The following is a 26,875-nucleotide window of genomic DNA, read 5'->3' as shown; positions in this document are numbered from 1 at the left end:
GAATCTGACTCAGATTTACTCTTTAGTGTCCACAGCCCTATTACTCCCTTCAGTAGTCCCAGAGGAAAGCTGAGAACTTAAATGATGCAAGGATTGAATTACCTCTCCCCCTTCTCACTGGAGGATAGGTTTTCTTGCTCTGTGGAAGTAAAGCGGAGCAGGAAAGTTGGCACTTCAGCTCATGCTTTCCTACTTATTCTCTTAACAAAGGAACACTACAGCTTTTCAGGGCTGTTCTCTTGGCATCTTACTCAAGAATGCCAAAGCATTTTTAAACAGTAGGCAACCACACTGTTCAGTGCACAAGTACAAATACATTTGGAAAGCCTAACGTTTAGTATGAGGGAAAAACACAGTTTTCAGTAAAGATGTGGATTCTCTTCATATTGCACACTTCTAACCTCTGCATGATAGGAGTTTTAGGGCACACCCAAAGATTCTAGTTCTGTTACGCCTGACCAGGGATTCTAAAAGCTGCTCAGGCCCAAGCCTACCTTCAGAAGTGTACATACAGCTCTGTGGAATCAGGAGTACGTTAAACAAAGAAAGTGGAGGCTCAAGGAGAGGTTAGATGCTTTAGGCTACACTTGCAAAGGAACTTTGCAGAGTGTTGCCAGGACAAATGTTTTAAGTGCAGGCCATCCAGTGGAGTCTTTGGCCATACAGTGAACCGTGTAGGCTCCCAGTAAGCTGTGTGGGAACCATCCCAGATAGCTAATAAGAGATGTTGTAGGGTCTGGCAGGGATTTACTAAGGAGCTAAGAAACCTAGTTCCAGTTTTTCTATTCCCTGATTTAGGACATCCCATCCCTCAGGGAAAATGCTACATCAGACCAACGTTCTCTCTTTCTCCTCCTGGCACCATAGTACCAATCCTTGAGAGTAATCCCCTTCCCCTCAGGTGAGGGTTGTGCGCACTGTATTGTTGGGTGAGTTGCAGATGGACAGCTCAGAACAAGGAGGACTTATGTCTCACTGCCCTTTGTGTGTGTCCTGGTCACACTAAGGTGATCTGAAAATGCTTACTACGTTGTAGAAGAGAAAGGGGAGAGAGTGTTTAGTTTGAGTACCCTGCTAGGACTTCAGTTCCAAGCAACTGAGCAGAACCTATACCTGAGGAATTTTTAACTTATCCACTAGCTGTAGGGACTAAGGGATTTCATTGCTTGAACATTAAATTGTAGATAAGGGAGGGGTTTTAATATCTTAGTTGCATCTAAATGTTTTGCACATCCCTTTGTAGATCTGGGTTCTTCCTGTCTTTGTTGGGAGAGCTGAGCAAATGAGACCTCGCTGAACAACAAATAAATAGCTTGTTGTGCCGTTGGGTAGTCTTTTCTAATTTGTATAGCTGAACAGTTAGAAGCCATTTTTGCATTGCATTTTTATATACCTTTGTATGGCATACTTAAATATCTTTTAGATACTACTTTATGATGATCACTCTGGGATTAATCTCATACTGCAGGGTTGCTAGGTTTTGCTGCTAGGTAACTACTGCATCAGAGAGAGGTTTCAGTAAGATACGGTATCTCTTGGGAATTGCAGGGTGATTCACACTGGCTGTAAGTCTAGGCTTCTAAAGAAGAGTGTGGGGGTTGATCAGTTAGGAAAATTGTGGTTCAGTTAATTGAAAACAATAGTTTCATGCAGAATATTCAGGTCCTAAAAATGTCCCTTAATCTCTATATAACAGTTTTAGATTGAATTATGCTGCTTGCAACATTTTAAAGAGAACTGACTGGTTCTCCAGCAGGGATGATTGTCATATTCACCACTCCCAGTAGTAAATATTACATGAATAATTGATGAAATTTCATAAATATGTAGATGAAAAGTACTGATTGTGTGAGGTTTTCTCCTGGGTCTTTATTAATTGTGAACCATCATGTTAACTGCTGCTGTTGATTCTGAGAGAGCAAAAGGATATTTGTTTGAAAATTAAATATTTGCTATAATTATGAAATGCATTATTTAACTGGTGGGATATTGACTTTGGCTTGTGTTCATGAAAAAAGCTTCAGATGCTGTTTTAATGATTTTAATATTGTACATCACCGATGCATAAGCTTGCCACAAGACACAGCCCAAATGTTGTGCTAAAAATAAAAAAAAAAGTCAATCAGTCATATTTACAAAAAATTCACATGTGTATTCTAAGATGTACTTCTTAAATAAGGACAAAGCAGATTGCATTTTGGGGAATTCAGCAGTGCAGATCATCTAAAGCTGTTCTTGAGAAATTATACATTATAACAAATGAAGCAACTCCAGCATGTGCATATGTCATGTAGATCATTCGGTGAATAAGAAATTATAAATTGTTTTTTCTGCATTCAATCCACATTACCACAGTTATTACAACAGAGCTGAGAATGTTTACAAAGAAAACTGCAAGTATAATTTTCCCGTATGAAGGCACATTCTGAATTCAAATCAGAATCTGTCAGAAGAATGTGAAGACTTCCTGATTCTGAGAACCCTGTTGTCTTAATTTAGTTTTATGGCATTAACCACACCAAGGAAGATGTGATTTTTTCACTGAAGATTGTTCTTCATTGAGAAATAGAAATCTTGCTTTTGTTCTTTGAACAGTGTAGGCTAATGTGGGGAGTTCATCCTTCATATCTGGAAAGCAACTTTGAATGAGGCAGATTCTTCTCTCCTGTAAATTGTCCGCTGTTCAGAACAACACAATAAGGCTGGAAATGTAATTTCAAAGGAGTATTATGAATCAGGACATAGGAGGAAGCTATTTCAGAAAAAAAATGATGGTGTCAGTTACCCAAGGCCAAACCTATGCCTCCCCATTGACAGATTAGTGTTTTTACAAACTCTGGTTGGATTTTGTAGTGGGATGTCTGTTCTGGCACTCATTGAATTGGGCTACAATTGGCAATTGTGCACTAATACACCAATTTAAGAAAAATGTCTGTTGTATCAAAGCATGAGATTTTTTTCTGTCTTGGGGAAACCTGAATAAAGAATATTCAGAAGTATTTTGAAAGCAAACACTTATGTTTTCCAATAAATTCCAAGCCCTTAAATAAACCCAAGCTGTGGTATGCCTTCAACCATTCTATTCAAAGGCAATCCAGTTTTTCAGACTTTATCCTTGACATCCCTACATACATCTAACTGCAGAGCCAAAGCCTCAAGCTTATTTCTGTGGTAAGACCATATGGTGCAAGCCATGTACTATCAAGTAGTGAGGAGTTGTTGAAATGTCTGCATGAGGTTATGGAAGAGGAATCGAGACTTCCTTTCAAAATCAGTTCTCTCAGTTTTACCTGGTTATTTTAAGACTGATGAAATGTATGCAACATAGATGTAAATATTCCATTTTTGATCTTAAAGGGGCATCCCTTAAAACATATTTCTGCCTCAAGACTTATTTACCTGCTCTTAGTAATACTGATGATTATTATTGCTGCAAAAAAAATCAGAGACAAGGAAAATACTTCTCTCTCTGTGTGATTACTCTGTGTGTTGAGTAGCTCTTTGCTCCCGCTTAAAAAGTCTGTTAGGTGCATGAGATTTCTGCTGATTCCTGTACAGGATACCACTTCCTTAAGTATATTCTGTGTCTGTCACTGAGTGCTGGAAGAGTGGCAGGTACTTACTGCCATGAGTAGTTCTGTTTTCTTCAGTATAACTACTCACAGGATTAAAGTTGCTCAAAAGTATAAGCGTTTGGCAGGCTTTGAATATTTCAGTTATTACTTCAAGCAAGAAGAATAAAAGAGAATCTTCTTTCAATGTAACTGCTATTTTAAAACAACTGATGTAAGTAAAGGCACTGCATGGCAACTGTCATTTTTCCGTTTTTTAAAATCTTTGACAATTCTCTGATATGACATTGACAATCCTCCTGCTAAATTTTTGGCTAAAAGGAATTCAGAGCTGGAGGATTTAAGTGGATGCCTAACAGCAGTTGCCTCTCTCTAAGTCAGGTGTCTTCTGCCATTGTATCCATTAGGAGTCCTTTTCTTGGAGCAGAACCAGTGATACTGGTCACACAGAAGATGTTTTGCTTCTCTCCAGATGTATGTAACACTTAAATAGCCTCTCCTCTTCTCTAGTAACCTTTTCCAGCCTGTGTCCTGGCCTCAGTAATATCTTCTGGGTTTGTATGGGAAGGTAACAAGGTGGTTATCTCAGGGCCACAGGGTTTCTTGAACTGTTTCTTAGATCTCTGTAGTTAAGAAGCTAATACCTGGTGCCATGTGATGGAAGATGATGGGAACACTGTCCTGAACAGCTGTGTTAAGCCACAGTGCTAGACTCTCAAGGCCATTGCCTTGTTAACCTGTTTTTGTCTAACACTATCTCCCTCAGGTTTCATTAGTCGACTCCCTTGCAGGCTGGTTTTGTTGTCTTGCACTGTTGCTGTTAATAAGCACTGGGTCTGTACCTTCTTTTCGGTTACTATGCTTCATGAATCAATCTGCCTTTCTGGCTGCTACTCCCAGTCATCTCCAGGTAAGCATCCAAGCCAGTTCTCTCTTCTTCTTTGTCATTTCTGAGAAGGATAGTCTTTGGATTTCTCCTGCTTTTTCTGTTTACCCCAAAACTGTATCATCCTCTTTGAGGACACAGGTTTGATGGGAATGTTCTGGTGAAGAAGTTGAGTTTATAGATACCAGTCATATAGCTAAACATGACATGCGATGTTAGAAATACTCTTCTGAAATGAGGCACCTGGTTGTCTTTTGAGTCACCGGTCATCCTGTATATGTATATTCCCATAGCCAGTATAGGAAATTGTACCAGGTTGTTCTGTATAATTTGGATTGCTCTATAAATTAATACGAGTCAAATGTTGTATGTATAGATGTGAATATTCCTTTTTTTCTTTCATGTTGCCATTGAACCTTTCTTAATCCTTAAGTGCATTGTTTCACGTAAACTTCTAGGGGCAGGCCCAGGTAATAGCAAAGAAGAATATAATTTTGGAAAAGCAGGAATGTTAGGGGAAGTGGAGAGCTGATTTCAGTGTTCTCTAACATGCTGGTAGAGGGCATTGTGCAGCTGGAGATGCAGGATTTTAGTGGAGAGAGGTGAAATGGAGGTCACAGCCATTTGCAGGGAAGCCAGTGTGATGTTTTACGAATTTTAGTCTGTGGGATGTAGCCAGACACAATCTATTGTAATTACAGTCTGCCTGCCTAAAATTCTCTTGTAGTTTAAATTGGATAGCAATAATATTAATTTCCTGTCCTAAATGGCTGTACAGAGTTGCTGTATTTCATCCCAGAGGACTTTGCATTTCACTGGTGAGCAAAGCATAAATTGGTTGTAAATCACTTCATATGAAAGGTGCTCTGTAAGTGTATGTCTTCACTCTTTTTGTTTGGTGCTAGCACCGAGTCTGTGCCTAGCACTTCACAGACAAATCAGAAATGAAAGTTGTGTTCCCAAGAGGCTGCAATTGAAATAGATAATGCATAGATGTAGAGCGGAGATGAGATGTGGCCAAGTGGCAGTGATTGAGCAGTGAAAATTACTGCATGTCTTGTTAGTTCCACTTTAGTTCCACTTCTCGTTATAACAGGAATACTCCTAGGTGGGTTCGTATACTGAAAGGTGCATGACAGAAAGAAAAGCATGAAGGAAGGCGGTGCAAAGCAGCACAGTAAGAGTGGGTTAATGAAAGAATTTCAGGCATGACAAGAAAGGTGGAGGTGAAGGCAGAGGAGAAACTGATGGCACCCAGGCTTTAGTGGGACAGTGGGATACAGGCAAAGTGGAAGGAAATAGAGCTAAGAGGAGCAAAAAGGGGCAGACTTGTGCATGCCTTGAAACATGGCTTGTTCAGAAAGGGACAGGAGCCAGGAAGGGATGTGAAGAGAAGCAGGCTCAGTTGATGCAATTGATTAATTTTGCTGTAACTTGATTAAAAACTTGATTAAAAAGGGACCACAATAAATGTTAGCAAAGTGAGGAAGGAGGAGACTGCAGTAGCCAGGCAGAGAACATACAGCTTGCAGTGTTTTGCAGCTGTAGCAAAATAGGATGGACTGATTGGGGAGATGTAGCAGACCTTGATGGTAAGGCCTTATCATGAGCTGTTTACATGTTAGTGTAGTTGTCAGATCTGGTGTGTTTCATTTGTTGGGCTAAATGCTTACACAGTCTGAAGACAGGTTTTTTTGCTGTGGGTACACTTAGTTCATTAGTCATCTCTCATTTCGATTACTGTAATGGCTTCTGGCTAGACGTTGTCCTTCTTCTGCTCTTCACTTACAATCTATTCAAAAATCTGCCACATACATAATATCTTGTCATCTTTTCTGTTCACTTTGTTTTGCTGCCAGATCCCCTTAAAACCAACTTTAAAGGACACTCTCAAGATGAAAACAAAATCACTCTTTCAATTTCTAGTTAAACAATTGTTTGTGCTATCTTGTAGTTATTTCAAAATATTTTAGAAGCCCATCACGCGTGTGGTGTGACAGTCACCTTGGAGTTCTGCAGGATGTACATGGCAGTGAATGATCATAGTAATTCAGAAGACTTCTCCTCCCACTGTGTAGGGTCCTGCCCTCAGCCAGCTGGCTACCACAAAGAGAAGAGATTCAAGATTTCCTTCCAGAAGAGAGGGAGTGGTGCTTGCACATGCATTGCATCCTCTCCTACCTTGAACAGAGGAAGAGGGCAAGTTGCTGCTAGCGCCCCAGTAGGAAGAAGAGAGCAACTTTAGTTTATAGTGAGTGCGCAAAGTTGCTGTGGAAGAAGGCAATAAAATGACAGCTTTGGTAACGCATGTGGTCTAAAGAGCAGCTTGTCACCTTCCCTCTTTCCATGCTTTTATTTCTGCAAGGCATCTGGGAGGAGAGGGCTCAGAAGGTGAGGCAGAGAGGTAGGGTCGCGCTGTATTACTGCCAGGGGAGAGAAGCTGACTGCCTCAGGTTCAGAAGTGAACCTGGGGATCTGGCAATTGTGGACCATCAGTGATGGGTTATTGTGAGAGTGAAGGGAAATGGCTATTAGAAGGAAGAGAAGGATTTTCAGCTTATAGGGGAGAAGTGGATGGCATTAACAGATGATTGCGATCACCTTGGAATCCAGTGATGGATTTCTTTCCGTGTCGTTTGCATGTGCGACTGTCCTTTTCTTAAATAGAAGGTACTCATATCCTGAAGGGTGGTAAGAGAAGGGAGCTTCTCTTCCAGTAGGAAGGAGACAAGAGCTTACTTGATTAGGGATTTGCAAATGGAGTGTGATTGAAAATTATTGGAGATAATGAGAGTAAAAAATGTCCATCTTAATACCAAGATTAATAACATTAGGAAATAGAGTAAGCGAGAGAGAGATATTTTGTGAGAATTATGAACCAGGAGCCCTGAGAGCTCTTCCCAGTGGCTTACTGTGTGGCAATGGAAGAACCATGCTGGACGTGACTTGTACGGGCAGTGAGAACTCACAGCTCCATGTAGGTTGCTGAAACAGGTAAATGCTGTGTGTCTCAGCAAATCAGCCCTGAGGCTGTGGCTCTGCAACTTGCCAGGCTCCAGCAATCCACAGAACACTGGGCTTGTGACCTCTTTAAAAAAACATGATTACTTTCCAAAACAGTTTCAGAGCCTTGGATAGAGTGATCCTGCAGTGATTGTGAAAATACAAATCTTTTTCTATTGTTTAATATTTAATCTCAACTACAAAATAGCTTGTTAGCTTTACAGTATGTTCCTGAAGCCTCACTGTATGTCAAAATGGTTACGAGCGGGGAATAACGTCATAATTCTACTATTCCCTGCTAGTAGGATGACCAGGAAATGTGATTAAAATGCTTTTAGATTTGAGAATATTTTTCCAAGCATTTAAAACTGTTTACTCCTCTCTGTGGAGGAGACAAATGTGAGCTGAATCAATCCGTACCATATCAGTTGTTCTGCTTGGTGTCTGTGTCCCACGTCACAGGCCTGTGCTCCCAGAGAGAGCAGCCTTTCTCAAAGGCAGTGTGGAGGTATATATTGTTGAGCATGGAAAGCATCAGCAATAATTCCATCTGGATTTTATCTTTTCTATCCCCATTTTCTAGTCTCTCTTGTCCCTTTCTTCTTTAAGGGAAAGAGCAGTGACTGTCAGAGCAAAAGGAATGGTATAACATGCACTTTGAGTCAGTGGGAACTGAATGACCCAAAACCTGCAACTTGGACCGGGCCATGTGTGTGTTGTAGAGCTGCTGGGCTGGGTGAGGAGTGCTCCCTCTTTTCTGGTTCCTCATCTTCCCATGCTCCCCAGCAGCAGCTGGAGCTCCACGAGGGAAGAAGGCCCCACAGGCAGACAGTGCTGCGGACCTAGGCATGGTTAGGGCTCCTTGGCAGCGCGTGGCACTTGGAGATACCAGCAAGGTGTTAGGGAGGTGGGACAAGGAGCCCCAAGGGGGAACTGCAAGCTTAGGGGAGAAAGCTCAGGTTTTCTAGAGGCTGGAGTGTAAGGAGAATTTTGGGGTGAGAATAGAGAACAGGGCTTGTTACATTTGTGGAAGAGAAAACACTGGCAGGTGGGATGCAAAATTTGGGCCAAGCCAGAGGGTGAGGGACCTTGTAGATGTGTGTAGCTGAGGAAACACAGGAGCAGGCCCCAGACATCTGCGGAAGGAAAAAAGGGAGAGGCCTGAATATGAGGAGGGCTGAGCTAGGGCATGGCTTGCCCAGGAATGGGGACCGGGAGAAGGGTGTGTTGTTTGTTATTAAACCTGGCCACAGAGAATGACCAGAAAGGAAAATGTGCTTGATCTCTTAGATTCTTGCAGGACATACTGAGACACGGGATGTGAGCAAAAAATACGAGGTTGGCAAGGCAGAGTAATTTATCCATGTTAACCTTTGTGTATGCAAACGAGTAATAAACTTGGGGAAGGACTAATTGGATTTGAAAATTGATGTCAGTGTGAGGTTTTCAGAGGGTGATTAGGAATATGATTTTTTTTTTTTTGTAATCCAGTGACTGTTCTGAGAAACTGAAGATGGTGCTATTAACCAGAAAGGTCCTTTGCTCCATGTCCCATTTCATTTGGCATTGTTACATTAATATCTACATTTCTTCTGCTAAATTACTTTCTGATCTGCAGTTCTCCCTGTATCTCCTTTGGCCCTCCTTTTTTTGCTTATTTTCTATCAAAAAGTCTTATCAAATCCTTGGCTTCAGCAGCACATGATACTCCCCAACTTTGTTTCAGCCAGGAAATTTAACACTTGCTGTTGTCTGCCCATGGTGAAGTTCTCTTCCCCAGCATGAGAAGTCCCTAAAAGTTCATCGCAGTCCTTCAGTGTGCTAGTTTCAGTGCCACATGCAGTTTGCAGTGTTGCAAATTGTGTTAGTTCTGGGGTTTATCATAAAGGCAGTGTGTGGTGGGGTTTTTTACCAGGAGGCAAAGCTACAATTATTTTGTTGTTGTTACTGCTTTCTTAAATGCTAGATTATTCTTGTTTGCACAATTGACCCTCATGTGCCTAAGTTCTCTTTTTAGGAGGTGTATATTGCTGGCTTACTCGTCTTCCTTTAAAATTTAGATCATATTATACTTTGTTTTAATTAATTAATCACATAATCTTGTCGTTTCTGTTTATTACTGGGTTTTATGCTGTAGCACATGCTGGCTTCTTTCTAACTTGCCAAAAAAAAAAAAAAAAAGGCTCAACCACTCTTACTGTGTAATCTCCTTGAGCTACTCATTTCTCTATCAGTAGAAGCTTTAGAATTATGCAAACACACATCTGGGACACTCTCCCAGGTAATGAATGCTATTTGCTCAGCTCATACCTTCCACAAAACCAGGTCTGAATTAGGGAGCTCTGCAGTGTAACTGCTAGGCCAAAATGTTGTCCTTTTTCTTGGCAGTGGGTGAGGTAATTGTAGAGGTAGGTCTGTCTCCCATCTCACCTCAAAGGCTGACGGTCTCCAGCTGCTCAGAGTTTATTCCTGGGAAAGGTTAGTTTGGTACTGACACTGATTTCAACTTAAGATTCAACTTAAGGAGGATTTTCCTCCAGCCCAAGTTTGGGACCAGAGAGGTACTTAAGGACATGGTGAAAAGTCAGTGCCACGTAATGCACGGTAATGGCTTCTCTGTGGAAAGAGGTGCAACAGAACTCCTTGAGGATAGCCCTGTGTTGAACATGGTGTATTCCCTTATGGATCTGGCAGTGAACTACTCCTGTACAGTCTCTGTGTGATGAAGAAGTACTGTTTAAACCTATAAATTAAGGAGCATTGAGCAATCAAGCATGCAGACTACTGGTGTCACTGTCCCATACCTTCATAGCAGGCACAACAGACTCTCATCCTAACAAGAGAGGGCAGACATTATTTTCTCCGTGCCCTGCTAGAGTCACCTTTGTATGAGCTGGATGAGACCTGTGCTAACTTACTCTCACCTGACTCCATTCTTGGACAGGCACAGGGAAAACAATCACGCTGATCAGCTGACATAAACTAGACACACATCATCCAAATACCGAAAAAGCACCAGACCCAAGCTGCCTCAATGTGTCCTTCTGGCCTTGTGCACGCTAAACAGAAACGCAACCAAAAAAGCCCTGCAGTACAGAGGCAATGGGCCACGGACCAGATGATCTGCTTTCTTCTCTGAGAAGGGGGAGGCAGAAGCTGCTTCCCTGTTCTCCCTCAATAATTAAGCAGCTTTGCTTGATTTTACTGTAAAGTGCATTCGTAGCTGGCTTCTGCTGCCTACAGTAACACACAGCAATATAATAAGCCGTGCATTACTAATATAAGCATGTTTTATTTTTCTTTACAGGTAACTGTGCTGGTCCTTTTTGCCCTTGCGTTCTTAACCTGTGTTGTATTTCTGGTAGTCTACAAGGTTTACAAGTATGATCATACCTGTCCAGAAGGATTTGTTTTCAAGGTAAATTGTGTATGCATTCTAGAAGAATAGGAGAGTCTGTAATATTCTCTGCATTGTTTTTCTGCATAACCTTGATTAAGGTGCATTGCATAGAAATTTGTGTTTGTTTTTTCATAGGTTAGTGTGCTTCCTGCTGTGTTTCTTTCTGTTTCATTTATAATTGAGGTTGTACTATTGCACAGTTTTCATAATGTTGTTATTTTGCTAATGCTTTAAACACTGAAAATATAGGAGAAGTCCCAACATCAATGTCCTTCAAACCTACTTCATCTGCAGTTGTCTGGACAAAGCCCTCTTTTATTGGTCATACAGTTTAATGTTGCATGTTCCTCCAAATTCGTGTGTCTTGCAAAGAAGAGAATGGTAAAACCTGGAGGAAAAAAAATTACTCTGGAATATGTGTCAAAGAAACAGTTGAGTGATGTTCTCATTAAGAGTAGCAGAGTTACCTTAGGATTATTTTTGTAGAAAGAACTTCTTGTTCTAGAACAGTGACCTCCAAGCCCTACTGCCATAGGCCAAAAGTGATGCCAAAAAAGGGAAAACACATTTGTTGGAAAACGTACTGGTGCTAAGTGAAAGGGAAGCTGGGGCTCACTTCATTCGTGCGAGATGGTAGTGCTGGCTCCTTAGCTATGACCTGGGCTGAAAGTCAGGTAACATTGATTTCTCTCAGTTGTAAATTTAGCAGGGTTGAACTTGGCTCTAATTAGATAAGAAAAGTAGCAGTGATGATGGCATTCTTCTCTCTGATTTTTTAAGAATATTTAGTCACATAACGAATCAAATGGGTACCTAGAATGATCTTCAAAAGGATTTAAGAAGCAATGGCTGCCTCAGCCCTCCTTGACGATCTTGTTCAGGACTTTTGATTCTGTCACTTCAGGCACATAAATATCTTTCAAGAGTCTAGTTCAAAGTTATAATCAGTGGTGCCCGGGCTGGATTAAGTTAGCTCCAAGTATTCAGTTTTAGGTCACTGCTTTCCCTTGATTCAAGGGCAAAAGATACTGTAGTTAGAATATTTGGCTGTAACTCAGGAGATCCAGCTTTTGGTTCTGCTGTTGAATTTTTGTGTTGTCTCAGACAAGCACTGAAACCCCTGTGTGCTCATGTCTCATGGGATGATAGCCTTTTTCCCCCAAGATTTCTCCTGGCTTTGAGCAATTTGGAATATGGGCTGTACGTTCCTGCGGAGTCTATTCTGATGTGATCCTGACATGACAGAAGTGGTCTGTTACGTGCTCCTGCCATAAGTCTAGTAACTGTCTGCTGCTTCTGCTTCCATTCACACCGTGTTGTCCCTTCCTTTGAGCAGCAGCCTTCTGGCTGCTTTTGTCTTCCTAGTGTCACAAACATTTAAGGGGAGAACAGTTCCTTAGCTGTATTTCAGTTGCACTGTGAGCAGAATCTGGTTGGCTTTCTCTCCTTAGGGCTCAGTGTTTGAAACAGAGGTTGGGCAGAACATCCCATGGCTCATGCTTTGTTTTTAGGGTGCAGCACTATTACTCTTTCCCAGTGTTGGGTTTTTTGTGGAAGCTGTTTCCCGGCTGCTTAACAACGTAATGCCAGGAGACACAGCATCTTTGGTCATGTAACTCTTAAGGGTTTTACAGGATAAACACGTTAGCAAATGACACGAGGCCTGAAACTAGCAGTGTTGACATGAATTTGTATTTGTTGCCTTTGCTTCTTTTTTTGGGAGAGTCCATAATACGTCATGGCATAGCTTGGCACAGATGTCCTAAGAGAGATTAAAAAGTCTGTCACCTTGTGACCAATGTCTCTGTGGACTGACTTTGTGCTTCAGGTGGACTCAACAATGTTCTCTGGCCTGGATGTCCCCAGGCTTTGGATGCTGATGTGATTTCCCAGTTAAGGGCAAAGATGTCCCCTGCCTCAGGAAGCCTGGTACCATGGGAATCTGCATAAAGGCTGAGCTACCGCAGCTCTGAGTCAGACTCGCTCTTCTCTGCCTTGATGCTCTCATGCATGGAGCAGTTCCAAAGGTTTCAGTGTTTTCAGCCTTTCATGTCCTGTGCATCCAGGGCTTGAAGGTGTGCTTAAAAAGGTGCTCATCTTCCTTTGGACAGCAATCTTTAACTGCTTGAGCCTCAATTTTGTGCTTGCTCAAGCTTTCTGACACAGCCCTAGTACTGCAGTTGCGTAGATCACTCCTCTGAAGCACTCTTTACTGGCTGTTGGTGAGACTCACCTGAGTGCACTTAGATCCTGGAGGAATTTCTCCCAGGCTTCAGTATGCTCCATACTGCATCTGCTGCCCTTTAGCTTTCGTTGCCAAGGCACCTGCATTCTGTCAGACTCATGGACAGTACAACAAAGTAATTTCAACACATTAAAGACAACACCATCATCTATTAAGTTTGGAATTACTGACCCAGCAAAGTTAATGTGACAGAAGATACTATTTATAAGTGAATACCACTGGGGTCTTCATGCCAAAGGAGCAAAAGGAGTCATCTTAATAGAGCCAGATATGGACTGGCAGCCAGGGTTTTCTCTGGCATCAAAGGCCTTAACCCGTAACTAATATCTGAAATAGAAGCGTTGTGAAAGAAACAAGAGACTTGCAGCTCACTCCGGAGCATCCCAGTTTCTTCTCATGGCCTTCCTTGTTACTTCTCTCATCTGGGAACCATGGAAAGAAGGAAAGAAAAAGGATGGAGAGAAATGTTCTGCGTAAGCTGAAGGTCTTGGGCAAGCAGCAGGATGACAAGTGGCACCAGTTCCTGTTGCTCAGTCACTCCCAAGTGCTGCATGGCTTGTCTCGATTAGGAGGGAAGCAAAGGGGCCTGTCCTTGGGCAGTACACAAGGAGCAATGAGTAAAAGGGGAAGGTTTTCCCATCTTTTCTAGAAGCATGAAATCCCAGGAGCCAAAATGCAGTCAGGATGGAAACTCCGCTGCTTGTTTCTTTAGGCTCTTCTCTCAGATGTTGTGCATGTTTGTGACTACAGAAAATAATGTTACTGAGTCATTTTGCCTGTTACAAAGCAAATTGCTTCTAAAAGCAACACAAAATTCTGTGGCATTTTTTCATACTGGCAGTAATCTTGGCTTGTCTTCAGCACTAATAACTATATTTGCTTGAATTTCCTTGGCAGATTTCATTAGATCAATGGATTGTGTTCTTTCCCCCATTTTAAATATTTAGAGTTGTGACTACATCCCATGGCTGGGTGGAACAATCACTACAAAGATGTCTGTGTCTACATACTTCTTAGTCACTTTATCACCTCACAAGTAGCGTCAGTTAGCCCAGATAAAGCACGGATAATACTTCCAGAAGATGGCATGGGTGATGTAGGGGAACATGCATCTCAAATAGCTCTATTACAGAGTTGTTAGGGATTTTTTTTTTTTTTTTAAATCTAGGTCCCGGTCTTGCAGCTGGCATATACAGTGATTATGACCATGGGGAAACCTCCATTGCCTCCAACAGTGCTGAACAGGCACAAGTGCCTGCTTAGCTGGGGTTAAATCCCCTCTGCTTTGTAGTGCTACCTTAACAAATGATAACAAATAAACTGGGTGGATGTGGTAACTTTGAGCACCATTGTATGTCTGACACACATCGAGGCTCTTGTCGCACATGCAGGTTAGAACGGATGAGGTGTTAACTCTCTGGAAGGGCTGTCAGTCCTGTGATGGTGAGTCCTCTCAGCAGTCAAACCTGCCAGGAGGCTGCATTCATGGGAGGCAGGCAGGTTCATAAGACTGACTACCTGTAGGCCCTTGTTTTGGCAAGTCTTGTTCTTTTCTTTCCTACCTTCTGACGCTTTTTTCACTCTAACATTTTTAGGATGCAAAATTTCTATTAAGCCAAGACTGTCTGCTCGATCTTCCCCTCAATCTTTTTGTGCTTTATGATTTAAACCCTTTTAAACTCCTGCTACTGGTGCTTATTTATGCCACTTTTTTTTTTTTTTTTTTTTTTGACAAGAGTCAACTCAAAAGTAAATGTGGACACATTAGAAATAGGAGCTGGTCCTGAAACCCATGACATTTTTCCTGGTGTTTTTGTGCTCATAAATTTCCACTATTAAGTTTTGTTTGCCAAGTTCTGTGAGATAAGTAGCAGTTCAAAGTTGCTGAGCTGTAGCACTATAAATTTTAGTCTTCCGGTGCTGGAAGCAGGAAGACAGAACAGCCTCTTGCTTTTTAAAACAGACAGAGTAGAAATGATTAAACTTATTTTTCCTCGAGCTGCAGCTACGCACAGTTTATATTTTAGAGGGTCAGTTCAGTTGCCCAGATGACTTCCCTAACACTCTGAGGTATCAGGCAAGGCTGCCTGGACCGGCAGATACAGCAGAAGACCTGCAGACAGACCCGTGACCTGGAGCAAAACCTGGGGGGGGTCACAGGATACGTTTAAATCAGGTTTTCCTTCAATGCATCTAGCTGCTTTGTAGGCTTTTACTGCACCGACAGTGACTGGTTGCTGGATGATACCTGCTGACTGATGCACTCCACGTGCATGTTCACTTTGGTTTTTAAGATGACAGCAAAGTTTGGATCGTACTTCGTATTTAACTCTCTAAATCCAGTATTTCGCTTTCAAAAGCTCTGAGCATCTAGCAGTTTCCCTGTAGTGCTCTTACACTTCTGGGAAATTAAATAATGTAGTCCCATAGCTAAAGATAGCTTTTTAAAAGCCTGCTGGCAGCTACATCTTTCTGACAATCAAGAGCAAAGCATTTTGTATGTGTGTGCACACTTGCACACAAGCTTGGACACCCACAGTGTTTTCCCTGTGTGTCTTTTATTTACTGGGCTGTAAAACTGTTCATACCTTGGCAGCAGTACATCTGTATTAATTTCTGTCCCTCAGACTGAAAACACCATATTAAAATGCCTGAAGCTGATCTAAAGGCAGAATGCAGACATCTGTAACGGTAGAGCAAATAGTTGGAACACGGTGGGGAGGAAAAAGAAGCAACATACGGCTGGAACGAGAGATTGAGTACTTTTAAACAGAATTTTAGGCAAGTGTGTTTCTTGTACATTAATTATTCTTGCATATAGACCCAGATTGGTCTTCCTGGCAAATGCAGGAGTAGTTCAAGGGTTGCAGCAACGAACATTTTGAACACAGTAGGACAATGCTGTCGTTAATTGCTGTATGTTGCATCTTGACTTGCAGAAAGTGAACACTGGCTTAAACTAAAAGGCAAAGAAAAAAACCCTAACCTACTTTTGGGGTATGTGGGGCTGTATCTGTCATGTAAGTGATGGATTTTTTTTTTTTTTTTCTTTTCAGAATAATCAATGCATTCCAGCTGGGTTGGAAAACTACTACTCTGAACAAGACTCCAGTGCTCGAGGGAAATTTTACACAGTCATAAACCACTACAATCTGGCCAAACAAACCATCACGCGCTCAGTGTCCCCATGGATGACGGTACTGTCAGAAGAGAAACTGTCTGAACAGGAGACTGAAGCTGCTGAGAAATCAGCTTAGTATGATAAGCTAATTATTAACACTATGTCATTTGAAGGTAACTAAGGGACTTTAAGGAACTTTTCATTAAATATAATTATGGATAATTTAGAGGTTACTCATGTTTATGGTGCAATTGCTTCTGTTTGCTGATACTGCTTTGCAAAAAAAAAAAAAACCAAAACCAAACAAAAACTTGCTGCAGAACATTCATGGGCATAAAACAAGGTGCATATCGGCATTGCTTTAGAGCTTTGACACCATTTTCAATGTTAAAAATAATTCCAACATTAGATATGTTCTTGCAGTTTATTGGATACTGACAGATTTCTTCACTGGATTTTCAGGGCTTGGACCTTAGATAAATCATGTGTTCTATTGTCTGAACTGAAACTTTATTTATTAATTTTTTTTTTATCCTTTGTCATTTTGCAAACTGAAACACCCCAGCCATAACTAGAGTGATCTCTTGTTTAGCTGAAAGCTATATTTAATATTTAGTTTTGGCTCAAGCAAGAATGATAGTCAGCATTGATGTCAGGGGCATAATGTAATGACTTGTATGGAGAAAGAAACTGTCAGGTAGCATTTTTCTTACTTTTTCTTTACTGTTGTTTATTTGTAAGTGATAATGAAGTTCTCTGCAACAAGGCATGCTCAATGTTTTATTATTGCTGTCAGCAGGATTTAACTGCATTTCCACTGTGGCTTTAGCATCTTGGTAAGGATGTGCACTGAAACACAAACTAGATAGACATTATGGAAAAACACAGACAGTTTTAGTGGTGGATGTTGAGGATAGTGTAAAAAATACACAGTTTGGGATGTTCTAATGAGAAATGACATCTTTTGATCATACTTATGAGGCAGAAAGCCTGTTCACACTAGATATAGTCCACTATGTAATTTATTGGATACAACTGAGGGAGTAATATGTCTAAATTTTCTCTTTTATTACATTAACATTTCCCCTTTTTATTACTTAGAGGTTAAGAGCTTTCAGTTTATGTATGGTTTGCAGTTTGATACTTTAACCACTGAGCATCACAAGTGAACCAGTAGCACATTAGATAACACAACTGGCTGTTTGCAAGCTACATGTGAAACTGAGCAAGGAGTAGGGCTGTTCATGTATGGCTTGGGAGGGGAGAAGACTTAGAAGAACATCATAGTGTTGTGGATGCACGTTAAAGTTCCATTGTAATTACAAACTTATCTGGTCTTTGTGTGAAACCATGTTTTCATTTTTATTATAAATCTTAAATATACATTACAAAAAAGACATCTCATTAATTTAACAGTTAGACAAAATAAGTGTGTGAAGCATCTGGGCAAGCAGGTCACCTTTTTTTGTTCATGTAACTTGAATGGGAGAAGGTGTAGTGGACATGTCAAAAGTTGGTAGACACTATACAAAAACAAAGGGAAAACAGCAGTAGGGGCTGTTTCAAGATCTGTAGTAGAACAAACATGGTCAGCTCTACTTTTATTTTTTCCTCCAGTAGAACTGCTTTATCAACAATACAGTAAAAATAACCATTATTACTTAATTCTCTAGGTTTGATACAAAATGGGCATTACACAGTAATGTCTGTAAAAGGCTTTTTATTAAGTCAGTGTGGTATGTGGAATGCATCAAAAGCAATAAATTATGTGCCAATTTTTTCTTTGCATTTAAGAATTTCAAGCTTATGTTAAGACACTCAAAACATACCATGTTTGCATTTTCTACTAGGCATATGCTTTATTGAATGTAATTAACTCACAAGTAACTTTTGACATTTTCACTCTGCAGAGTAAAGAGTAAGGACGTTGCTGCTTGTTGCATGTAACGTAATGTATAGAAATAAACATTTCAGAAGAGACATAGCAAAACACACATTTCATATCAACATATTTACAGAGGACATTCAGATTTTACAAGATGGAAAGATCTGTTCCGCAAGACTGTCCTAGATAAAAATGATTCATGATACATGTCCTCCCATAAATTTAGGACAATAAAAACTTCAATGCACAAGTAAATACTGATGAGAAACAACTTATTTCTCTCTCTCTTGACAATAAACATTAAAAAAAATACTAAGCTTTATGATCTAGGAGAAACAGTTGCTTATGCTTCTTGAAGTCAAAACCATTTTTTCCTCTGATTTCACAGGAGGGAGTTTATTGATTCTTAGCCACAGTTGGTTTGGAGACTGGGGGGTTTTTTTTAGTTAACAAATTGTTCCCACTTTTAGTACTTTGAAGATTTTGGCTTTAATATTGTCTATCCTTTGGCTTTGTTCCAACATCCCGGAAGATGTTTCACTGCACAATTTGTTTGTGTTGTAGTCTCTCTTTTCACCTAGAAGTAAGCCTCTTTAGTTGACTTCTTATCATTATTATTACTACTAAATCAACCTGATCTCTGACTTGAGCAGTTTCAAAGGATTAGAAGTAGAGGTCATACATGTGCAAAATGCTCACTATGTACTGAAGTGGTATGATTAAATAAAAGCCTGAGACAGTGTAGATGCTTTTGCACAGTAAGAGTTTTGTCTTGATCTGGTCTGCACACTGGGAGCTGGACCAGAAACATCACAGGTGTGGGGGTGACTGATAAAACCATTATCAGGTTTTTTTTACCATTAGCTCTGCTTCAGCTTGCAGCTTTCTTACTGGCTCTTTCAAATGTTTCTATGTTCTCTGCAGTATTAAGTGTGGGTTTTATGTTCGATAAAGGGAGTTAAAATGAATGCTATCAGCTCCCTTGGCACTAATGGATATATACACGTGCTTATTTATTGGGAAATATTTCCATCGTAGCAGTATGAAAAATGCATAATGTACACAGGTATGCCATATACCCTGCTCCAGTGAAAAAATGTCAAAAGTTCTACAACCAAAGCATGTAGGCAATATTATATTTTTAATTATCATACCAGTCCAGGAAAAGCAAGGAAAATGAACACATCACAAGGAAGAAAAGGATCCATACTCTAAATCCAGCATTGTTTTTGATGGCCTGTGAGGAAAAGGTTATCTCCATTACCATCACCAGTAAACATACAGTAGAATTCCAACAATGGCAATGACTGTTAGTGGCTTCACTCGTCCCTCCCACAAGAGGAAGAACAAAACTTGCCATTAATTTCAGGTGAATAAAAGTCAGGTTGGCTGTACCTCTCAGATTTATCACACTAAAGTTTCTCTCAAATATTAGAATTGGTCATTTTAAAAAAAAACAAAAACAAAAAGCCAACAAACCACAACAAAAAAAAAAATCACAAGATCCCACACAATGGAAAACACTAAGAACTACATCAAAACATATGTGCTTAAAGGTTAGTTCCAAAAGTGAAATTCTGTGATTAGAAATAATCAGGACTTCATCATTCTAGCAGACATCTTCTGACTAAAAAAAGCCCCCAAACCTGACAACTGTTTCTGGAGGTTGAGTTAGCACTGTCAGCCACATCTTTCAGTCTCAGAGCAAGTACAGCAAGTATTGTTTGTGGATTCTCCTTCCCCAAATTGAGATGGCATATAGCAGGCAACATGTTTTTCTCTCTCATTTTTCAGATTTACACATGGAATAGATTTTTTTTTTTTTATGTGATGCAAACAATGTGAGTGATGAAGTTCTGTATTCATCACCTTTCTCTACTGTTTCTCAGTATGGTTTAGGAAACTTAGTTCTACCTACAAATGTGAAAAACGAAGCAAAAATAACTTCAGTTCATGCCGTGTTTGATGCAGTTTAGAGGGGAGCCAACCCGTGAGTTACATATTCTGTGTACTTTCAGGAGGGAGAAAAATTAAAGAACTGAGCCGTTTACTCAGTAGCCTAATTTAGGAACTCCTTTTTTATTGAAATGTCAGTTCCTGAAAGAAAACATCGTTTCATTCTTATCAGTAAGACAGTGGGATAGATTTGTTTATTAGGAGTGTGTGAGATGCATTCAGCATGGTAAAGAGACTCTGCTGCTAACATGCAGCATTTAACTCATTTCAACAATTTCAGCACTGTCTTTTATTTGTAGTCTGCAATTTCTCCCCCCACTCCCCCCTTTTTTTTTAAAAAAAACCCCAAACTTCACAGGTGCTTAAATGCATCCCAGGTGACCTTCATGTTTAAAAAAATAGGTGAGGCAAAGTAGATTTCTGCAGACCTGTACAGCCGTTCAAATCACCTTGGCAAGACAAGCCATGCGAACTATTGAGAACCTCTGCTAACTCCAAAATCGCATCCTGCCACCCCAATGCATGCTGCAACTGCACAGTGGGTGTGAGCTCATGTGTGCTGCTTAAAGCAAAGCCTAGGCAAAACTGGGAGTTAAGGGAAATGCGTTCAAAACACAGCTTAGAGACATTACCTCTCTTATGTCTTCGTTGCCTTCTTTGATGTTCTCTGTTGCACCCACAACTAATTGATGGATATTGTCAATATCAGTTTCCTATTAAAAAAAAAATAAAATTGAGAAACAGTGATGAACATTAGGGAAAAACCACCTCCAAGGACTTGGGGAACTCAAAAATCAAATCTGGTATTATTGACATCTTAGTTTCAACGATGCAGAGGTATAGAGGCGATTAAGTTGTCATTTCATTACCTGTGATTTTATGAGCCTGAATGGAGACCCCAAGATGAAGTCTTCTATTTATGGAGGATCAAATCTAACCTAAGTTAGGCCAGCTCTTTCGGAAGAGGTGCTACCATTTCCAGAAAAGATGCTATTAAATAACACATTTAACAGGAAGCTCATTCTGAGGCAGAGGGATCACTAAATGATTCATTTTCCATTCCCAGTACATACTGATAAGTGACAACCGTAAATATCTTGATTTTGCATTTGACAAACAAAAATCTTTTCCTTCACATTTGCGTCAAAGATTCATTAATCTTGTGTTTACATCTTGCAACCAAGACCAAAATACCCCCAAGAAAATCTTCAAGCTGTATTTGCAGCTGTAGTATTAAATTATACTAACCTGTTGTAAGACTTTTTCAGTGAATATCTCTTGTAATCTGGAGATTTCCACCACTTTTCCTTCAATTTGCCTTGGCAAAGAACAGAAATACTCCATTAGAAACTAGTGCAAAAACTTCTTGCTCCTGCAGATTCAGACTCTCCCAGCCGAGACGTGGCTGGAAGACGACCGGCCCCCAGTGATGCGCTGGGACAGGCACCCCCCAGCATGTCTCAGCTGGCAGCCGTCACTGCCAGGGCTTCACCCAGCTTCTTCCCTTCAGCTAACAACGGAATCCGTGTGGGCCCAAGTAGTTGGTGTTGACATACCCTTCTGGTATGCTGCTATGAAGTGTGGAATTCACCTTGCCTGGTACTAATAACCTAGAAGTGAAGCTCTAGCTTGAGTTGGCCACTCGGGATTTCTACGCAGCAAGCGGAGACCAAACAGCACCTCTGCTCTGGGGTCAGTGATTGCACCTCCCCGCTGCTCTCTGTACATGCAGCGGACAGCACGATACGAATGAAAAGCTTAATCTTCTAAAACTTCAGTAGGTGAGATATAGAACGTAAAATATCCATATGTAGCCAGTAGTATTTTGGATAATTTGCGTGTCACCCGGAGCCATTCTTTACACTGTGGGACAGCACAATGTGTGAACTCCTACAGTTTGTTTCCTGGGCACTCCAATCTGACAAGTAACAGAAAACTGTACCTGACTTCATCAAAGAGATTATTCATTTCACCAACAAGTCTCTGGTTCTCCTGTTCAAACTGGAAGAAGGGAAGAAGGAAATCACACATGAGTTCACATGCTTGGATTCGGGGAACTTCCCCCTGATCAACCAACTTCCACCCTTCCTCTCAATCTATTTACAACATATCTCAACTAAAAAGATCATCAGTAATTACTAATACTGGCCTAAATGAACAATATGAGTCTGCTTATTTGTAAGCAGTCACTATAACACTTGTCATTCTCCTCCCGTTAGTGAAACAAGCCCCAAAATAACTTGAAGATTTTGCTCAAGTTACTTTGCAGTAAGGAAAAACAAAAACACAGTGGATGAAATCTGTCCTTTTTATCATTTTAGGTATTTGAGTGAGGAAAGCTTTCATGCTTGTGAAAGCACACAATTCTCTTCATGACATCTCTGCACTGTCATTCATGTTATTCATGTACTGCCTATGGCATGAAGTTAAGAGCTTTGAGATTTTGCTACAATATGAAATACTTTCACATCCCGTACTTCATACTTCACAAATGCACTGGCTTTAGTTATTCCAGCAGACCTCTTCCATTTAAAATTCCTGAGTAATCAATGAAACATTTAAATATACTTTTAGCACTACATTTTTCAAAATACAGGCATAAATAGAAGAGTTCATAGAGGAAAATAAGCTTTGACTTTTTAGATGTACTTAACTGTCAAATCATTTGGGATTCATTTCAGAACAAGTGATACGCAGCAAGTACAATGGCACGATTTGCCGAAACAAAATCCGCACTGCCCCAGTGCGGCTGAGAAAGGTATCCCAGTCTGTTGGAACCTGCCTGGTAAATACCGTGTTTTAGGACATACTGAGCTGGGATTCTCAGGGTGCCTGGACGAGTTCGATCCCGCAGCCCGGCAGCCAGTCGTGGCTGGTTAAAAGCCCCAGGGCCTTGCGGCCACGCGCATCCCTCGGGCAGCTCCAGCCAAGGCTCCTGCCATAGGGACGGCAGAGCTCCTCGTATCGGAAGGGTCACAAGCCCTATTTTGGGGGAGGGAGGGGAAGCTTATTCAAAGTATGCTGCCAATCAATTCTACACGGCCAAAGCCTTGGTAACAGCTGGAGCTTTGTGGTGTGGACACAACTGACTAATCTTTGCGCTTTTATCACGAAGCTGGGAAAGACCCGGTCTATGCAGTTATACAAAATAGCACAGAGCATATACATTTCTACTGAAAATATCACCTGCTACGTGCCTATGACAAACCCGAGTGATAAATGCAGCAGTGCAGGATTCAGAATGCAAATAATTTGACAGGGGAGCTGTGCAAGACAGTTCTAGTTCAGTTAATCTCCTTATTTTGAACTAGCCTACATAACACACTGGGATTTTGGCATAATTCAAATCACATTACAATTTTGTTAGCAGTAACAGTGCAGCAGTCCTCTCAGCCATCTTGCAGGGTCCCATTATCCTTTTTAAGACAGAGCAGTGCGTTGTCAAAGATGAAAATGCCAACAGTGTGGTGCTGCTTACAGGTCAGACTTGGGTTTCGGCTAGTGCAAAAGGAATTGCTCGCTATCTGAGCGTATGCCCAACACTTAAGCTTACAAGAAAAGGAGGAACTGTTGCTCAGAAAAGACAGTATTTGAAAACATCTTGTGTAAAAAGCAAAAGGAAGGAGGGAGAAAAAAATCTGAATCACAGAGAATTATGACAGCAGCGAAGGTCGTGTTACATCGGTGAAAGGCAAACGGGTGTTTTGCTTTTAGAGCAGCACTGCTGAAATAACTGAAAATGGAGCACTTAGTCTTCCCAAGCAGTTTAAACAACAACGCAGTTAATCAAGATTCAACGTGAAAATTAGTGGCTATAATGTGACAGAGTTCATCTGACCCACAGCTTCTTTCACAGAGCCAGTCCCTAGGAGTTCGTACATTGACACCTTGTACTGCTGTGTTTGGTGACCCTGGCTCACCACCGTGCACCCCTGCCCCCGACACACTACAGCATCTCTATCCCAGCTCTTCTAAGAGCTTCCTTACACAGCTTGTGCAACTCCTCGTGCGCATTGCTTCAGCTGCTGATGTATGCATCCATCCCTTGAAACCATCCACAACGTTCCACGTGAAACTTCTGCCATGTCAAATACTTCCATAACACTAACACAAAGAAGAAATAAAGTGTGTATACTATTCAGGGAGCAGTGAAAAAGATCTAGTGCAGCCACTGAGGAATTTGTCCTGCTCCTCTCTCCACATGCACGCAGTCCTAAGCAAGTGCTGCTGCTCGTCTGATTTCACGGCATGACATTTTAGCTCACTAACCACTTTCCTCCTCAGTTTTCCTGAGAGTCACCACAGGCCCAGATGACAGGGCTGGCTTAAGGGAGAGTGGATAGCTGGAGCAGAGTGAGACTTCTGCACTGCCACAGGACAACACAGAAAAGCAAGAGAACAAGAAGAGGCAAGCCACCTTTCATACCCTTCACCTTCACTCCTTCTCACGCCCCACACCATCGGCACCATCCCCTCACTTTGTGCTGTAATGTTTTTCATCGTGCTTCAGGCCCATCAGGGCCTCAGAGTAACACTACCTGACTTTCTGCCAACAGCAAATTAAACGTCAACCTGCACAACTTCGGGGGAAATGGCTACAGTGTTAAAAAATGAGAAAAATGTAGGTTTAATTTGGCAGAAGTGAGTGTGAAATGACAGGTATGTTTAAATAAGGTTAACAGTGAATCTCACTGAAAAAGGTTTGGTCTTCTGACATAGGCAATGTATGTCATGAAGAAGAATGAAAAATGGTTTTTTATTTCTTTTACAGTACACATTTCTTTTTGTACTAGAGGTTCACTATCTACCTGATTGGCAAGAACAGCTTTCCTTCCTTGGTTAACGGGCTCGAGAGAGTTCAAGATCACAGACGAGGAGGGGGGCTGTGGGGCACCGTCACTGTGGGGCAGAGTCCTCAGGGAAGGAGCCCAGCCCCACGGGTCAAGGGGGAACAGAGAGGAACATACTGTGCGGCTCCCTGGAGTCCCACTGATTTCCACGCTAAAGATCGAGTGGTTTTGTTAGATAAACAAGTGTCAGCGTTGCAACACATTCAAATGTCACCATCGCTGCTGCCTGTAGTGTCTCCTTCCACAGAGCACTTGTTAAAATGTAATTGACTAATACAGTGATACTGACTTCACAGCGGTGGATGGTTAAAGGTGTTTCATCACCGCACTCCTCTTACGTTCACAACGCTGCATGTCTCTGGTTTGAGTGGAGTCACCTCAGAACCAAGCCAAGGAACAAAGCAATAAAACAGAGCCACGAGATTTAGCACTGAGTTGGCTGGTCGATCCTTAAGTGACTAAACGGGGCCAGCAAGCTCTAATTGTTTTTCTGACTTCTGTAAGGATAAGTATTTCTGCACAAATATTCAACATCAATAATTCCCTATTTTGCTGCCTTAGTAAAACTGAGATAACTAATTTAGAAGGCAAATTTTCAATAATGAAACAGTGAATGATTTTAATCCCTTACAAATAGCACAAATCCACTTGAGAAAAATACTCTTTTAAAAAAGTCCCTTTGATATTTAAAACCCTCCACTGGCACGGATCGCCTTTTAAACTGCTAAATGATCTTTGCAATTTGAAATCATGGCTGATGGGCCGCTTGACACAGACAGCGTTAAGATATGCTAAAACAGCCAATTGAACAAAAGGTTAGAGCACAGAACACGTCATATCCCAGTGTGTCACAAAGGGTTTTACATTATGAGAACATAAACCAAACTCCAGTGATCAGTATAGCTCAGTGATTTATGGCTTATTAAAGTAGCCTCTTTTATGACAGTTCTGTTACTAAAGTATGGCATAAAGTGACAAACTGCTTAAGATGTCTAAAAATCTAATGCATAGAAGGAATAATCACAGTTCTTTTTTGTTATCTCATAAGTCATTATATGTACTGTACCTGAATTTAAGACAAAAACAAACAGAAAAGATGAAGTCAGGGAAAATTAGCTTTTTCACAACTCAAACAGCAGAGCCAGATTTTTTCCCCACTCGATGCAACCACAAGACATCTGCTCGCAATAACTATAAAAACCATTAATATACCTGTACTCAGGGTTATAAACCGAAATTTATTGTGCAAATCATACAATAGCCTGCAACTATTCTGAACAATGTAAAGCTCTCTCCTTTGGGTAAAATACTAATAGAAATTGCTGCTGTAGCACTATGATAGGGCTTTAATTCATTATTTTACCCACAGGAAGGATCACAGAACCATGACTGAAAATTGTTAAGTATGATTTGACACAACACATTCCAATTTAAAACCAACACAGTGGTTTCTACACTGTAACCTACCCTCTTCTGAGAGCTGCTGGGTTTTCTGAGTAACTTAAATGCAGTTGGTTCCCACTTCACAAATCAAACATTCAAAAAGTAGAAATTAACTTCTCTGTAACAGCAAACATAATGCAGAAGAGGAATTTGAATAAATTGACTAAAGCTGTAAGGGTTTGTTACATGTTTGCAAAGACCTTTGATTCCTGTTAAAAGCACAATGAAGTTATTAAATACTGCCAAGTTAGTATGAAGGATTTAGGTGAGCAATGAAAAAAAGCAATGCACATTCAAATTTATATTTACACCTGGGACCCAAATTTACCTGAAAATTAGAATAATGGATCCAGTGACTTTAAAGTCTGTAAGATCGACATTATATGGTATCCAACTTTTACTAATAAAGGCCAACTCTTAGCTGTAAGCTTCCTCACAAATGCACTTTCACTGTGCAATAGTCACCACATACATCCCTGGCCTTTGTAAATTAGCTAATTATAGTGTTCAAAAA

General features: G+C 40.8%; 2 protein-coding genes across 7 annotated transcripts in view; one reads left to right on the top strand and one right to left on the bottom strand.

Annotated features, from left to right (window-relative positions):
* Nucleotides 1-18,871, top strand: part of NSG1 (neuronal vesicle trafficking associated 1) — a 36,775-nt gene extending 17,904 nt beyond the window's left edge. For 5 of the 6 annotated variants that reach the window (XM_054823608.1, XM_054823610.1, XM_054823612.1 and 2 more), the window contains exons 4-5: nt 10,769-10,879; nt 16,163-18,871. In XM_054823608.1, coding sequence (XP_054679583.1) covers nt 10,769-10,879; nt 16,163-16,363 — 312 coding nt within the window. In that variant the 3' untranslated portion in view covers nt 16,364-18,871. The remainder of the gene's footprint in view (nt 1-10,768; nt 10,880-16,162) is intronic. The other variant, XM_054823613.1, reaches the window with a different exon arrangement.
* STX18 (syntaxin 18) overlaps nt 18,061-26,875 on the bottom strand; it is a 73,150-nt gene continuing 64,335 nt past the window's right edge. Inside the window, exons 8-11 of the mRNA XM_054823606.1 lie at nt 22,011-22,069; nt 21,317-21,386; nt 20,701-20,781; nt 18,061-19,349 (exon numbers count right to left, since the gene is read on the bottom strand). Coding sequence (XP_054679581.1) covers nt 19,254-19,349; nt 20,701-20,781; nt 21,317-21,386; nt 22,011-22,069 — 306 coding nt within the window. The 3' untranslated portion in view covers nt 18,061-19,253. The remainder of the gene's footprint in view (nt 19,350-20,700; nt 20,782-21,316; nt 21,387-22,010; nt 22,070-26,875) is intronic.

Source organism: Grus americana, chromosome 4 (assembly GCF_028858705.1).
Source record: "Grus americana isolate bGruAme1 chromosome 4, bGruAme1.mat, whole genome shotgun sequence".
Classification (NCBI taxonomy): Eukaryota; Metazoa; Chordata; class Aves; order Gruiformes; family Gruidae; genus Grus; species Grus americana.
The sequence above is the reverse complement of the archived record's forward strand: the minus strand, read 5'-3'. Positions and strand labels throughout refer to the sequence as shown.